We start from the raw sequence: 15,716 nt of genomic DNA on the forward strand, positions 1-15,716 counted from the left end.
CTTGTACTGTGCTGCTGCACTTACACGCCTTAGGGTACAGTTGATAATTGGGGTGTGACAACTGCTGTCCACCGTGGTTAAATACTTCACAACACTATAAACTTTGGTATTTAATAGGTGTTCATAGGGTTCGTAGAGTAAATTACTTTTTTTCCACTACAAAAAGTGGAAGTATCTGACAGTTGCAGTTGCCTAGGTAGATGATTTTTTTCCCTTAATGAGTCAATAGGCAGAAGAAGTTGCCATTGTTATGGGGACAGTCTGCCCTCTGTATAATGTACTTTTATTCTTTCTTATGGATGGATGGACAATCAATGACAATAGACTGAGCTTCACATACTGCACGTCTACCAATGGCCAAATCTATAAGAAGGAAGGCTTGTCATTCCAATGTTGCATCAGAGTGAGAGAGAGAGCAGAGGCAATTACCACTAATGTTGGCCATGCTCTCGAGTCTCTCCTCATTTCCACGCTCTTCTTCTTGCTGTAGCTATTGCTTTGAATGCTAGCTTTTTCTTCTCGTTTTCATATTTTCTACTGCGTTTCATGTTATGGGAGAGTTTAGAACTGCAGCATCGCCTTTTCCTTCACACAAGATTTTCTATTATTCTTCACTTTTGAAGAACTGGCTGTAGATTTGTGAGAACTAGTGAGTGCTGGGTACTAAGATGAAGAATCAGAGTATTTTGACCTGCGTGTTCTTGATCGAAATCCTCTGTGTCCATGGTGGGGTGGCACCAAATCCTTTTGGAAATCTGGTTGCAGAAAATTCAAGAGAAGCAGAGCCAACCAATGGCAATACCCCTGCTGTGGAAAAAGATCCAGACAGCATAGTGCAGATGGTTCAAAGGTAAATTAAACATTCAACTACATCAAGTTTGTTATGATATGTTAAGCGCATTTGATTACGAATTTTTTCTGGATTGGGTGTGAAATTTGAATTCTTTCTGTTATTCCAGGAGCATTGATAACAGCACGAGGAGGCGAGAGCTGGGTTATCTGTCCTGCGGAACTGGTAACCCCATTGATGATTGCTGGCGTTGCGATCCCAATTGGCAACACCACAGAAAACGCCTGGCAGACTGCGCCATTGGATTCGGCAGGCATGCCAAGGGAGGCAAAAAAGGGAAAATTTACGTGGTAACGGATCATCATGATTATGATGCGGTAAATCCTCGGCCGGGCACCCTGCGTCATGCGGTGATTCAGACAGAGCCCCTGTGGATTATTTTCCAGAGAGACATGGTCATCCAGCTCAAGGAGGAGCTGATTATGAACAGTTTCAAGACAATCGACGGAAGGGGTGTCGATGTCCACATTGCATACGGGCCCTGTATCACCATTCAGCGTGTGCGTAACATTATCATCCATGGCATTCACGTTCACGACTGTAAGCCTGCAGGAAATGCTATGGTGAGGGACTCTCCCACGCATTTCGGATGGAGAACTATGTGCGATGGAGATGGGATCTCCATCTTCGGAGGAAGCCACGTTTGGGTGGACCATGTCTCCTTGTCCAACTGTGCAGACGGTCTCATTGATGCCATCATGGGATCCACTGCTATTACCATCTCAAACAGCTATTTCAGTCATCACAATGAGGTAGTTACATTCAAGAATTCAAAATTAGGAATCTGTATAAGCTTGAAGTAGGTTGCAGTTGAGCCCCAAGAAGAGAAAGTTTAGTTACATTGAGGAACTCAAAATTAGGAGTCTGTATAAGTTTGAAGCAGACTGCAGTTGAACCCAAAGAACAGAAAGTTTGGTTTATATTTGTCAAAAAGTTTGATTTCACTTTGATCCAACTCCCATTAAAATATTATGAAGAAATGATAACACTTGCTCTGTTTTTGTGAGCATTGCAGGTGATGTTGTTGGGTCATCGTGATAGCTACACTCCCGACGTCAAAATGCAGGTGACTATTGCATTCAACCGTTTTGGCGAAGGTCTTATACAACGAATGCCAAGGTAAATAGGTCCTGCTTTCGCTCCAATATTCAAGACTTGTAGCAGTGGTGTTATCAAGAAATGGGGACTTATGAAAGGATAAATGAATGCAGGTGCAGGCATGGATACTTCCATGTGGTGAACAATGACTACACTCACTGGGAAATGTACGCAATTGGGGGCAGTGCAAACCCCACAATCAACAGTCAAGGCAATAGATTCATTGCACCTGCAAATCGCTGGGCTAAAGAGGTGACAAAACGGGTAAACCAGAACAAGGACGAATGGAAAGAGTGGAACTGGAGATCGGACGGAGATCTGATGCTAAACGGTGCGTATTTCACGCCATCCGGAGCAGTGGCGTCTTCGGCGTACGCAAAAGCATCGAGTATGGCAGCGAGAGCTGCCATCCATGTCGGGCCGCTCACTCAGGATGCAGGCGTTCTCCACTGCAGGACAGGAGCTCGCTGCTAATGCCATGGCTGGTGTTTTGGGCGTTTTCAAAATTCTTTGTGTTTTATAGATAGATGATTATTCTGTTTTGTATTGTTTGGAGAGCGGCAGTTGATTCGATGATTAGCGCCTCCACATTTTGTTTAGCAACCTCGGCATGCGGGGTGTTGCAGATAGATACCATCAATAAACTCCAACTCAAGCTTTTCATCTGGGAATGCAATTTTTTAGCGGCAGCACAGACAAGCGGAGATCCGTTGCGGTCGCTGTTGTATTTTATTTTGTGATTGTGGTGGATAGGTTGTAGTCTGAACTTTTTCTAATACCAAATTCCTCCTATTTTCTCGCCATTTTTCTGTTTTGGCAATCAGGGAATGCGTTACTTGAATGTGTTCAGTGTTAAACTCTGATTTTGGATAATTAAACATGGATCAATCCATCGAATCCAATTCCACATGTCCAGTTAACACTCACTTAGAAATTCATACACGCATCCCAACACATCTTTCCTAAATAAAAGTTGTGAGATTAAAGTATGTTACAACGCATCTTTCAGTGATAAAGGTGGTGAAATTAAAGTATGCTGCAAATTTAATTATCAGAATAAAATGTACCAAGAAAGAAAATCGAAACGTTTAACAGGCTTTCCTAAATATCAACTCCAGCGCACTCTTCGCGATGGATTTAAGTTTCTTTCCGAGAATAGGGAATATTCATTTGAAGTGATCACATTCTTTGGCCAAACTTATCAGAGCCTAAGAAAGAGGAGAAAGTGAGACCTTCTCCTAGCGAGGTGTTTTAATAACGAGACTTTGATCTATGTTAAATGAAGTAGAAGAGCTTGCGCAATTAAGCTAACCCTCCAAACTTTATATGTTAAAATATATACCATATATTATGGAACCACCAGAATATTTTTTTGGATCCCCTCCATAAAACTGGTTGCTTACAATCGATGCTATTCATGATGTTGTTTCTACTTAGGATTATCCTTTCATAATATCCCATGGAACCATCAGAATATTTATTGGATCTCCTCCATAAAACTTGTTGCTTTTTTAGCTTCCTTTATATATGGGAAAACTCTTCTGCTAATGCATGGGGCATAACTACATCAATTAGGGTCAATGGACAAAATTGTAAATGTTTGACACCTAATCCTCTAAGGGTTATGGTGTTGAAGATAAACAGTCAAAGAGAGTCCAAGAGACGTTGGAATATGAATCCAATAGTCATACGAGTGTATTATATATGTGTATCATTTGTTAATAGTAAAGGCATTCATGCTTTACCTTATTTGGTTGTCCACATTCCATGTATATCTATCATGGTATTAGAGTAGGTGAATTCCTGTTGTGCTCTTGAGCCACTGGTTTTGTGGCCACTATGCATTTCAGTTCTGCCATCCTGAGCTTGCCATAACACAGCTCAGAGGGCTCACTTTAAATGTGTCTACAATATCTACCATCCAGATAGGTTTTTTTCTTGTTAGCGACATTTAATAAATTCTACATTTTCACCTGTCCTCCCTAGTGCTCATGAAAATCTGTCAATGCATTTAGGTGCTATTTTTTCCACGATTTGCTACCTTTTATAACGCTTTTAAGGCCTTGTTGACGGTGTTGGACCCACCAACATGTCAGGGGATCTCCCCAATAAGAAGTCCCAACTAGACCTCAGATCGTTTGGTGTAGGAGTCCCAGCAGTGGCTCATACGGTATCGCCTTGACCGCGGTTGCGCGCAGAGGCAAGTAAGATGTCCCTGTTGGTAGCAAGGGTATGACATGCACATCAAGACAAGGAAGTTGCATGAATGGTTCTAACACACGGAAAGCGACGTGAGTGCGCCTCTTGGAAACTTGTGGAAGCACGCGGCTTGGAAGGGAACACACGAGCGAAGATGCATCACAAACAGGAAAGCAAGTAAGCTAACAATCCAAAGTGATGGTTAAACCAACAACACATCTTAGTAAGATTCATACATACTTATACAAAAAGAGTCCATACATGCATGCGTAAGAAAACAGATACATATATCATTAGAGTAACCAAGATAGCTGAAATACAATAACAACATATGCATGAAATGTGATGGCTTTGTTATATTAAGAAGTGAAAGTTCCAATCATACAATACAACCATGACCAACCACTAGTCCTGATAGTGGAATGTTACAATCATTGTTGCCTGCTACTCCAAAGAGATGTCCTAGCTTTGTGTAGAGTCTGAAGATTGTCCTACCGTGACATCCTTTTTGCCTAATGATCCTCTCTTTTCCTATATATATTTACCACCTAAATAAAGCCATATATACCAGGTTTTGATGAAGGTATGCAACAATATGTCTTCTTGTTCATATTTAACTTTATACCCTATTATTTTGTTAAAGTTGCAATTGGCTACCAAATCAGTCTGTTTCCACAACTAATCCAGGTTTTTGTAGCTATCTCCATTGTTGGCAAGGTTTCGAAGTTCCAGGTCAACAATGAAGGGTGCGGATGGATAGAGGATGGCTCCCTCGTGGATCCCCTCCTATCCCCTCGAAACTATTTGCTAAGAAAAGCACAGGAGAACACGGTCAAACTCCAAGTCAACCGCGGGATTATTGAAGAACAGAACCCGATATTGATTAAATCCTTATCGTTTTGCTTTCAGAATAGCAAAACGAAGGTTTATCGATGTAAGTTTAGATAGTATAGAGATATTAGGCTTGAATTATTCATACAGTTATGCTAAGAGACCTGCTATAAAAATTATGGCCGCACTGTGATTGGCGTGCATGCCGAATGATATAATTGTGAACAGTTTGTGAATTCCGTGTGAATAGAATTGGTTTTTGTGTGTAAGTGTTATGTTGATTGGAAGCTCTGAATTGCTATGTGGAGGGCCCCTACAAACAGTGACAGGTTTTAATCAATTGCAATATGATTTCCTTTAATTCTTCAATTCTTCTGTTTTGTGTGACAATGCAACATAATGATTTTCGCCAGCGAGTTGTTATTTGCATAAGAACTTTCATTTGCTTTATATCTAGTTTAGTCTATTATTTAATTTTCTTTATGCCTAGTATAACATGGTCCTTTAATTTTCTTATTATCTAGCATAATTGAAGTGGTTCAATTCATAATATAGATGTTGCTTGGGTTTTTTTGTTTGAGCAAAAATTGAATAAGTAAAAGAGTGAGAATTTCTCTCCTGAACAATTGAGTTTAGACAATATTTATTCATAGCTGATAAAATAAGTTTCTTTTTGCACTTAGAGACTTAGAAGCTGCAGCATAAAGATTGAGGATCAAAAATCCCAAAACAATCTAATACAAGTAGAACCACTCTCACATCATCTACAAACTAATTGGATAGAGATTAATTCATAGGAAACTTAACCAACATCCCTAAGAATTATGACACTAATATAATTGACAAACACCGCCTCCATCTTAAGTTTAGATCTTAACAAATACATAATGACCTAATGAATAACTTCTAAGCACATATTTTTCACCTGTACTTCAGCAGTCTACGCACCCTGGTTGACAGTTTATGATTGACAATTCAAAGACATTGAATTGACCAAAAATTTTGGTGCCGCTGCCGGGGAAGTACAATTAGAAGTAAAAAAAAAACCATCATTAATTTAAAACATGACATGCGTAGGGATAGAGACTCTAGGGGTAGATTTGTAGGACAAAGAAGAAGTTTAATTCACACAAATCCACTCACTTCACCACAATTTCGAGATTCCACACCACTTACTCAAACCCGAATTCCATTTAGAGGTCGACAAAGACTTCCTGAAGTCTCAACATCAGAAATTCAATCCAGAACTTCACCTACTTCTTCTACTAAAGCTGTAATTGATGAAAATCCTACATCCCCAACTACAGGAGTAATCTCTCTATCCCCCACTGGTGAACAAATTTTGGGAGAAGAATTAGAAGTTCCTAGTGAAGAAGATGAATTGGAAACTTATTCTGAGCAACCATTGATAGAGGAACCAGAATGATTAGAAGAACACTATATTAGCTCTGAAGAATCTATCATGGCTGAAGAAGGGGAAGGGGAATTACACAATGTCCATGGCAAAGAAGATAGGATTGGAGGAAGAGGAATAGGAAGAGGTAGAGGTAGAGGAGGGGGTAGAGGAAGAGGAAATCAAGATCCTTCGGGATTCCCTATTCTTGATAAAGATAGAACCCTTACAATGAAAAATATATCAGCCTCAATTCTTCCTAATTTCCACGGGAAAAGAAACGAAGATCCGGAGACATTTATCTTCGAATTTGAAGTATTATGCAAATCATATGACTATCTGCATGATGCTCAAAAGTTAAAATTGTTCCCTGCCACATTAAAAGACTCAACATTAAAATGGTTCATGAGTCTAGGAGTGCATTCTATAACAACATGGGGAAAAATGAAAGAGGCTTTGTTAGGAAAATATTGAGATTATTGTATGCATAGTAACCTTAAAGATGAAGTCTTCAAAATGACACAAACAGAAGATGAAAATATTGAAGACTTGGTAGAAAGGGTTGTTTATAATGTTAAAAGAGAAAAAATGGATAATCTGGATGAAGAAATCTTAAAAGATCTTTTACTCAAAGTCGTTAAAGATGAATGGATCGATCTCCTTAACCTAACTCAGAAAGGAGATATTTCCCAACTACCATTTGTAGATATTTGTGATTTATGTGCACCTATCTCAAGGGGTAAAGCACGAGTTGGAAAGAGTCCTAGAGACCCTCTCTTGTCAAGAATTAATAGGTTTGCAGCTGGGACAGTTAACAGGGAAGAAATAGGAAATTTGCTTGACACCTTCAAAATAGATATTTTAGGGAGCCTAAGTGAACATATAGACACCCTTAAAATACAAAACAAGCAAAATTCTGAAAATGCTGCATTATCTATCTTCTGTCCCAAATGTCGGAAGAAACATGCTCTAAGAGAGTGTCCCTTAGACTAAAAAGCCATAGAAACCTGTGTCATATGTGTAGATAATCATGATACGAAGGAATGTCCATCCTTACCAAGTCTTAAGGTTGTATTCAATGATGAAGGAATCTCAGAACCAGTAGACCCTCTCTACTTTATAGCCAAAAGACCATGGAAAAACCCCCAACCAAATCAATCACAAGGATTTAGACCACAACAATTTGCCCAGTCTTCACAAAGTAATTGGAATTCAGCCTGGCAGCCTTGGGCTCTGCCACAGTCACAACCTTGGAATCAAGGATGGAAAAATCCTTATGGAGCCTATGCTCAATATCAACAATACTCGCCATCTTACCTTCCACCACAATTCTTACCCCCGTCTAATCAAATTCCTCAAGCTAATCAATTGCCACAAGTCCTAGTTCAGAATCAAAACCCACAACTTTCCCTACCATTTCCACAAAAATCAAATCAACTACCTGCTCAACCACTTCCAAATCCTAATAATAAAATACCACAACAACCAGTGTACAACATGGAGGGTCAAAATCCTCCAACTTATGTAATAACTCCACTAGACCTAAAAAATGTCCAATTAAGGTCTGGAAGAGTATTACCAAGAAAACCTCCTGTTTTCATTCAAGAAACGAAATCTGATCTTCAAAAACACAAAAATCAATCAAAAGAAGAGGAGACTTCTCTCCCTCAAAAAGAAAATAAAAAAATAGAAGAAATTCCAATAGATACTCCTATCATAGAACAACCCTCGATATCAGTTAAACCACCTTTCCTAGAAAGGTTGAAAATCGATGAAGGAGTAGAGAAACAAATTGTCTTGCCTAATTACAATATGATGGATGAATTGAAAAATATTTGTATTAAGATTCCATTATTACAATCCATAAAAGAAATACTAATTTTTACAAAAACAAATAAGGAATCCAGTACACAACAATTAGAGAAGAAGAAAATATATAAAAAGAATTCAGTTAGTCAGGAAAATTGCAAACATTATGATGGGAAAGATGACAATTCAAAAATATTTAGACCCAGGAAGCCCATTGTAAAAATTCACATCAATGGAACTGAAATACCAAACACACTGATTGATCTAGGAGCAGTCATAATCATAATGAGCGAACAAGTTATGGACACACTTAGGCTTCCTAACCTTCAATACACACCAACCTTATTGAAATTAGCATATAGATATGTTATTAAACCGGATGGTGTGTTAGAAGATGTTTGTGTATCTTTATATTCTTGGGAATATCCAGTTGATGTCATGGTCTTAACACCCAAGAATAATCTAGGGGGACATCCATTAACTCTATGAAGGCCTTGGTTGGCTACAGCTGATGCTTTTATCAGTTGTAGATCAAGCGATATGTTTTTCTCAGATGGAAATTCTACAAAGAAATTTACATTATACCGCCCTGCAAGAACAATTATAGATACTAAAACTAAAGAATGGATAGAAGATGGAGAAGATATACAACCTATTGTTGTCATTGAACAAGTGAAAGAGGAAAACCAACTTTTAAATTTACTAGAAAATAATGAATCTTCCTCACATTATGAGCATAGTCGAAATGAATATCTCTCATCTAAACAAGTATCATTATTGTCCATGGAAAAATTTGGGAATTCCTCGATAGAAATCTTTCCAAGAAAAACCTTGAATGTTAATGAAAACTTGGAAGAAATGCAAAAGAAACAATTGATAGAAATTTTACAGAAACATTCTTCTACTTTTGCATGGGAATACACTGACATGAGAGGGATTGATCCTAAAACTTGCATACATCATATCTACATTGAACAAAATGCAAGACCAGTTAGGCAACCTCAATGAAGAATGAACCCAAATCTAAAAGAAATTGTTAAGGAAGAATTGTAGAAATTATTAAATGTAAATTTCATCTATCCAATATCTAACAGTTAGTGGGTTTCACCCCTAGTAATCGTCCCTAATAAGAATGGAAAATGGAGGGTATGCATCGATTACAGGGAATTAAACAAAGCAACATTAAAAGAACACTTTCCACTACATTTCATAGACCAAGTCTTGGATACATTAGCAGGAAAAAAAATCCCTTCTTGGACGGGTTCAGTGGATACAACCAAATTTAGGTAGCCCCTGAAGATCAAGATAAAACCACTTTCACTTGTCCATGGGGAACTTATGCTTACTGGGTACTTCCCTTTGGGTTATGTAATGATCCAACAACATTACAAAGGGAAGTCCTCGGCATTTTCTCTGACCTTGTTCATGATTGTATGGAAGTATACATGGATGACTTCACTGTCTATGGGGATTCTTTCAATGAAGCACTAGGAAATTTAGAAAAAGTCTTAATAAGATGTCAAGAAACAAATCTCTCATTAAGTCATGAAACATGTTTCATGATGTTTAACGAGGGAATTGTTTTAGGTCACCATATTTCCGGAGATGGAATTAAGGTAGACTCATCTAAGGTGGAAGTCATTTCTAAGTTATCAGTGCCAAGTTGTCAAAAGGATGTTAGAAGTTTTCTCAGTTTTAATGGATACTATAGAAGATTTATAGAAAACTTCACAAAAATTGCATTGCCACTCTTTAAATTACTGACCAAAGACTGTGAATTCAGTTGGGATTTTGAATGTCAAGTTGCCTTTGAAACTTTGAAAAAGAGAATTTTTGAAGCACCCATCTTAAAAGGACCTAACTAGAAATTGTCTTTCCATATCTCAATGGATGCTTCAGATTTAGCCTTAGGAGCTGCTTTAGGACAAAAAGTTTTCACTCCTTATGCCATTTATTATACTAGTAAAAATTTAACTCCCGCGGAGTTAAATTATACTGTAACTGAAAAAGAGTTCTTAGTTGTAATTCATGCCATTAATAAATTCAGACATTGTATAACTAGCTATGAAAGTTTTTTCCACACAGACCATTCTGTCATTAGATACCTAATGAATAAACTAGTCACTAATGTAAGAATAACTAGATGGCTCCTACTTTTACAATAATTCAACATAACCATTCTAGATAGGCCAGGAAAATAGAATACAATTGTCGATTTTCTATCTAGAATACAAAATGAAAATAATGATCAACCCGTAGAAGATAAATTTCCTCATGAATATCTTTTTGCAATGTCTACTAAATCACCTTGGTATGTAGATATTGCTAACTATTTTTGGCCACAGGAAAAATTCCATTTCATTTATCCCCTAGAGAAAAAAGAAGAATAGTCCACAAGAGCACATCCTATTCATGGATAAATGAGGAATTATACAAGACAGGACCAGACCTCATCATCAAAAGATGTGTTCAGGAGGATGAAATACCGGAGATACTAAAATCTTGTCAGGATGAGCCATGTGGAGGACATTTTTCTAACAGGAGAACTGCTTACAAAATCTTGCTTTTAGGATATTATTGGCATTCCATTTTCAGGGACACCAGGGAATATGTTAAAAGATGTGATAGTTGTCAGAGCATGGGCAAACCTACTCTTTCAAATGAAATGCCACAACAACCACAGGTACTTATCGAACCATTTGAAAAATGGGCACTGGATTTTGTTGGACCAATCAGCCCACCTTCAAAGAAAAAGAAGTATATTCTGGTATGTATTGATTATGTCACTAAATGGGTAGAAGCTAAAGCACTTCCTTTTGCTACTTAAAATACTATAGTTTCATTTCTTTTTGAGGATATTTTTACTTGTTTTGGTGTCCCAAGAGAAATTGTAACAGATTAAGGGACACAATTCACATCCAGACTAGTGCAGAAGCTTGTGGACCAATACAAGATACAACATCGAAAGTCAAATCCATACCATCCACAAGCCAATGGACACGTTGAGTCCAAAAATAAGGTGATCGACGCTATCCTTACAAAGACTGTACATCTACAAAGGAAATATTGGGTGGAAAAGCTTCCAGAAGCCTTATGGGCCTACAGAACTACATGGAGGAATACTACAGGGCATACTCCCTATGAACTTTCTTATGGGAAGCAAGTCTTACTTCCAATAGAGTTCCAAATCCAAACCTATAAGACAACACTCCAGTTAGATCTTGACTTGTCAGAAGCCCAGAGGCAAAGGATGACACAATTAAATGAGCTCAATGAAATCAGATAAGAGGCCTTCCAGAGGACCAGTTTAGTGCAACAACAGAGGTCAAGATGGCATGATAAGTACATTAAAGAAAGGAAGTTTCATCTGGGAGATTGGGCATTGCTATTTGATTCAAAGTTCAAAAATTTTCAAGGGAAATTCCAAATTCATTGGCTTGGACCTTATGAGGTTGAGAATGTCTTTGATAATGGTGAAATTAGAATCAGGACTATTGATGAAGAGAAAAATCCTCTATTAGTAAATGGACATCGACACAAGCTTTACCAGAAACCATTAAAAAAATAGGAATTTTTTAAAATGTTTGAAGATAATTCAAAACTGAAGATGGTCAAGAAGAATTCTTCTTCTTTTCCACCTTATAAATTTTCACTCAGTTTGTTCTTAAAAAAACCAATAATAATAATAATAAAAATATAATAAATAAATAATATATATATATATATATATATATATATATATGAAAAAAAAATTGTATAAACATGAAAACCAACATGTTGTTGGCATGTTTATACATAAAATTTAAAGTGAAAACCAATTTGTTGGCACTTCAAATTTTCTTTTCAAAAAGAAAAAAAATAATAAAGTTCATCTACTAAAGTCGTCCTTCTCTTAAGCTACAAAATCAGCAACTTTCCATAGCTTGGACAAGTTTCCGCAGCTAAAACAAGTTTCTGTAGCCTAATAATTTTGAAGTCTACAAAGATTCTTGGTGATCTGGATTAAAGGACAGTTAATAGCAAGGTACCTGCAGGAGATCAAAGGAAAACAAATAAGGTTAGAAAAAGAAGATCAAAGGTACGTGCTGCTTTAATTTAACAATGGGGAAGGTTATATAGTGTATATGACTAAGAATATATAGTACTAAAGTGTAATCATTATAACCTCATGGTAATGTCCGCCTAACAAAATATCATATTCCACCACTTTAAAAGTCATATCATGACCTTATGCCAAATCTACTGAAGTAATTACTAAATCATAGGTTTGAATGTGCCTAACGGTCGGATTCATCCCTATAATCCTTATGATAATCTATCTATTCTTCCCTATTCTTACACTCCTCTAAATCTTCGAGGAAAAGAATCCTTCAGAATGGGGATAATTGTTCGAACTGAGCCAGCAAGGAAGCAATTCCTGGAGGGGCACCCACAAGCTAGGGAGTTGTTGCAAAGGAGACAATGGTTGTAGTTCATTGAAAAATTTAACAGCTTCCGCAAGGAAGTAACCAAGACATTGTTGGCTACTTGAATTGTTTATTGATTAAACAGTCAAGTACCACATTAATTTGTCAACCTGGGAAAGTCCTTTTATTTCAAAGGTGACCTCGTACTGTATGTACTTAATTCTAAAAGCATTAAAAGCTGTAGTATACATGATTCTGTTTTCTATCAAACTCCTTACTTTATGTTATAACAGTTACAGTATATTGCAAAGATAAAATGAAAGCAGTTAACTAAGAATACAAATCTGAAAAGAGAAGTAATGGCTGCTCTGTTAGCATAGGACCAGGACCCTATCCTCAGGGTAAGGATGTTCAGCACCTGCCCCTGTAACCAGGTTGCTAATACACACTGCAATTCTAATTCACCGGTGAAGTGTTCTTTTATAATATCAAGCAATTAACAAAACAGAGTATCAGCAAAAGGAAATTATCAGAGGTAATGCTACAAAATCCAAACAGAGTACCAGCAAAAAGGAAATTGCAAAACACACTCACACACTAACAGGAAATAAATGGGTGAATCTTGTGAAGAAGGTGGGCCCTGTCCCTCTCACAAGATTCCCCAGAACACAAATGATGGATTAGGTGCTCAGAACAACCTTCTATTCATCTGCCAAAATGTCCAGTTACAATAAAGATTCAGACTTGCTCTTTGTCTTTCAAAATTTCCCTTACAACTTGTTTCCTTCCCCCCCCCTTTTCTACTGTAGATGTCTCTTTATAGAGGAGACAGCTATTACAATAGACCGCCATAGTTCATTCAGTTAAACCTTTTTGTCAAAAATAAGAAATCCATCCTTGTTACAGGATGTCGTTGCAATAGTGTGACTGTGTATTCCTTCTTGGTTTCTTACTGTTACACAGCTGGTAAACAAACTTCAACCGTCTTCTTGGAATCCTCGTACTATCCTTTGCCGCTTCATTGTTGCTGATTTAGTAAACTCATGTTGTTCCTGGTGTTTTAGCAACTATAACCGTGTTTTACCCTTTCTGGACAGTTGCTGGTCGTGTTGTGTCAGCATGGAACTCTGCCAAACTTCTGATAGTTGTTCTTTGTCTTTTCCGGTATAATGTTTTCCCTGCTTTAGATAGTTGTTGTTGCTGGTGTTGCAGCAACTGCGTAGTTGTTGTTTCTGGTGTTGCAGCAACTATGTAGTTGTTGTTTCTGGTGTTGCAGCAACTACGAATTATAATTTCTGCAGACTTTAGACAGTTCAACGGTTACTTAGCAACTTGGTTAACTTCTCCAAAGATAATTATAAAGATAACATGAATATGTAATGAATAATTAAACATATAGTAATGCGGAGAGTTACTTCATACCTTGGAATGATTGGGTCATTATATAATCAAAGCTTTCAACTTATGGACTGAAAAAGGGTAATATTATAGCAAAAATACAAGGTCAAAAATGGTCAATTTGGAGTCCTAACATCCCCCCCAACTGAAATGGTTGCATGTCCTCATGCAATGCTTACTCTGAATCTGAGTCAGAGTACTGGGATGAACAGTGTAAATTACTGAGACAGTAGCTATAGAAAGTGTCATCAAACTTGTCTCTGAACCCACAGATAGTCTCTAGTTGCCTCCATGCTGCCGCCTCTTCCTTTTTGGATAATCCAAACTGACCCTTGTATTGCTGACCAGATAACCATAAGAGGGGAAATTTAAATCTGTAGCCAATCCATTTTTCAGCACATTGTTCCATACATCTAACATAGTAAGGTACCCTTGAAATTGCTGCCTGTAGATTAGGTGGATTATAGGGATGATACTCCTGCCTTTCCTTGGGACAGTTTTCCCAGAATAGGTTGTTGGCTTTAATAGCCAAAGGTGCCTTCGTTCTCACATAGTGTTGGCAATCTCGCAAGACCACTGCTTGTAGTTTCCTAATGTGATCAGTCATTCCAGGTTCACTTAACATTCTTTGGTGTTGTGCAATGAAAGTAGCTGCATTTTGAGGTTCAACCCTAATCCAAAGGAGGCAGTTCTGTTCATTATGTTGTGCTGAGATGAAGGCGTTTTTCCAAGTGAGTTGGTTGGCTAGAAAGGAAATGAAAGCTCTGAGTTGTATGTCGCCAACAAGAGGGAGTATATTCATTTTTTTGTCTTCAGACATGGCTTCATTGTGGAGATAAAGCTCACACAACAAATTCTGATCATTTTTGGGTGCCTCTGCAAAGGTTTCAATAAATTGTTCTGATGTAATCACCTGATAAGGTATACCATCTCTAACTACCTTTATTTGTAAGAATGTTAGTCGTTCCCTCAAAAATGCTACATAGTTGAAAGAGGGTTTTCTTGTAGCAAGTATTCTTTGAACTAACTCAAAAATCTGGGACAGTCTAGCTTTTAGTTCCTTAATTTCTTTGTACTGAGCTCTAGACTGCTCAAGTGCTTCCCAATTCTTATATGCATAACTGAACCAGATTCCCTTTTGCTGTTGGAATGCTTTCCCTTGTGATAGCTCATATTCTCTCCACCATTCTCCTTTTAATTCTTGAAAACTAGTGGTCTCTATGCATGCATCACTGACAATGGGAGGTTCAGTTTGTGTAAAGGCATCAACAAGAGTTTTGTGCTCTGTGATAATTGGAGTAGGCCGGGGTGATTCGATGTCTTCTTTTCCATTTCCAGCCAATGTTTCTTCTTCTTGTTCCATAACAATTTGGGTAGGCTGGGGTGACTTTATGTCTTCTTCTTCATTCCCTGCTGATTCCTGTGAAATAGCCAATGCTTCTTTTTCTTTTTCCATAACAGTTTGGGTAGGCCGGGGTGACTTTCTGTCTTCTTCTTCATTCCCTACTGATTCCTGTGAAATAGCCAATGCTTCTTTTTCTTTTTCCATAATAGTTTGGGTAGGCCGGGGTGACTTTATGTCTTCTTCTTCATTCCCTGCTGATTCTTGTGAAACAACCAATGCTTCTTTTTCTTTTTCCATAACAGTTTGGGTAGGCCGGGCTGACTTTCTGTCTTCTTCTTCATTCCCTGTTGATTCCCGAGTTACACAAGTCCTTCTAGTTCTTTTACA

The 15,716-nt window shown here is 37.7% G+C and overlaps 1 protein-coding gene across 1 annotated transcript; it reads left to right on the top strand.

The window, feature by feature from the left end:
• The first annotated feature begins 295 nt into the window (after window positions 1–295).
• Window positions 296–2,751, top strand: LOC149233568 (putative pectate lyase 18). Its single transcript, XM_089376764.1, has 4 exons — window positions 296–850; window positions 960–1,602; window positions 1,866–1,969; window positions 2,062–2,751. Exons 1-4 carry the CDS (start codon window positions 669–671, stop codon window positions 2,420–2,422), a joined length of 1,290 nt encoding a protein of 429 aa, XP_089232890.1. The 5' UTR covers window positions 296–668; the 3' UTR covers window positions 2,423–2,751.
• The last annotated feature ends 12,965 nt before the right edge of the window (window positions 2,752–15,716 follow it).

This window comes from Pinus tabuliformis, chromosome J (genome assembly GCF_031772625.1).
Source record: "Pinus tabuliformis cultivar Carrire ecotype Pingquan chromosome J, CPIR1, whole genome shotgun sequence".
Classification (NCBI taxonomy): domain Eukaryota; kingdom Viridiplantae; phylum Streptophyta; class Pinopsida; order Pinales; family Pinaceae; genus Pinus; species Pinus tabuliformis.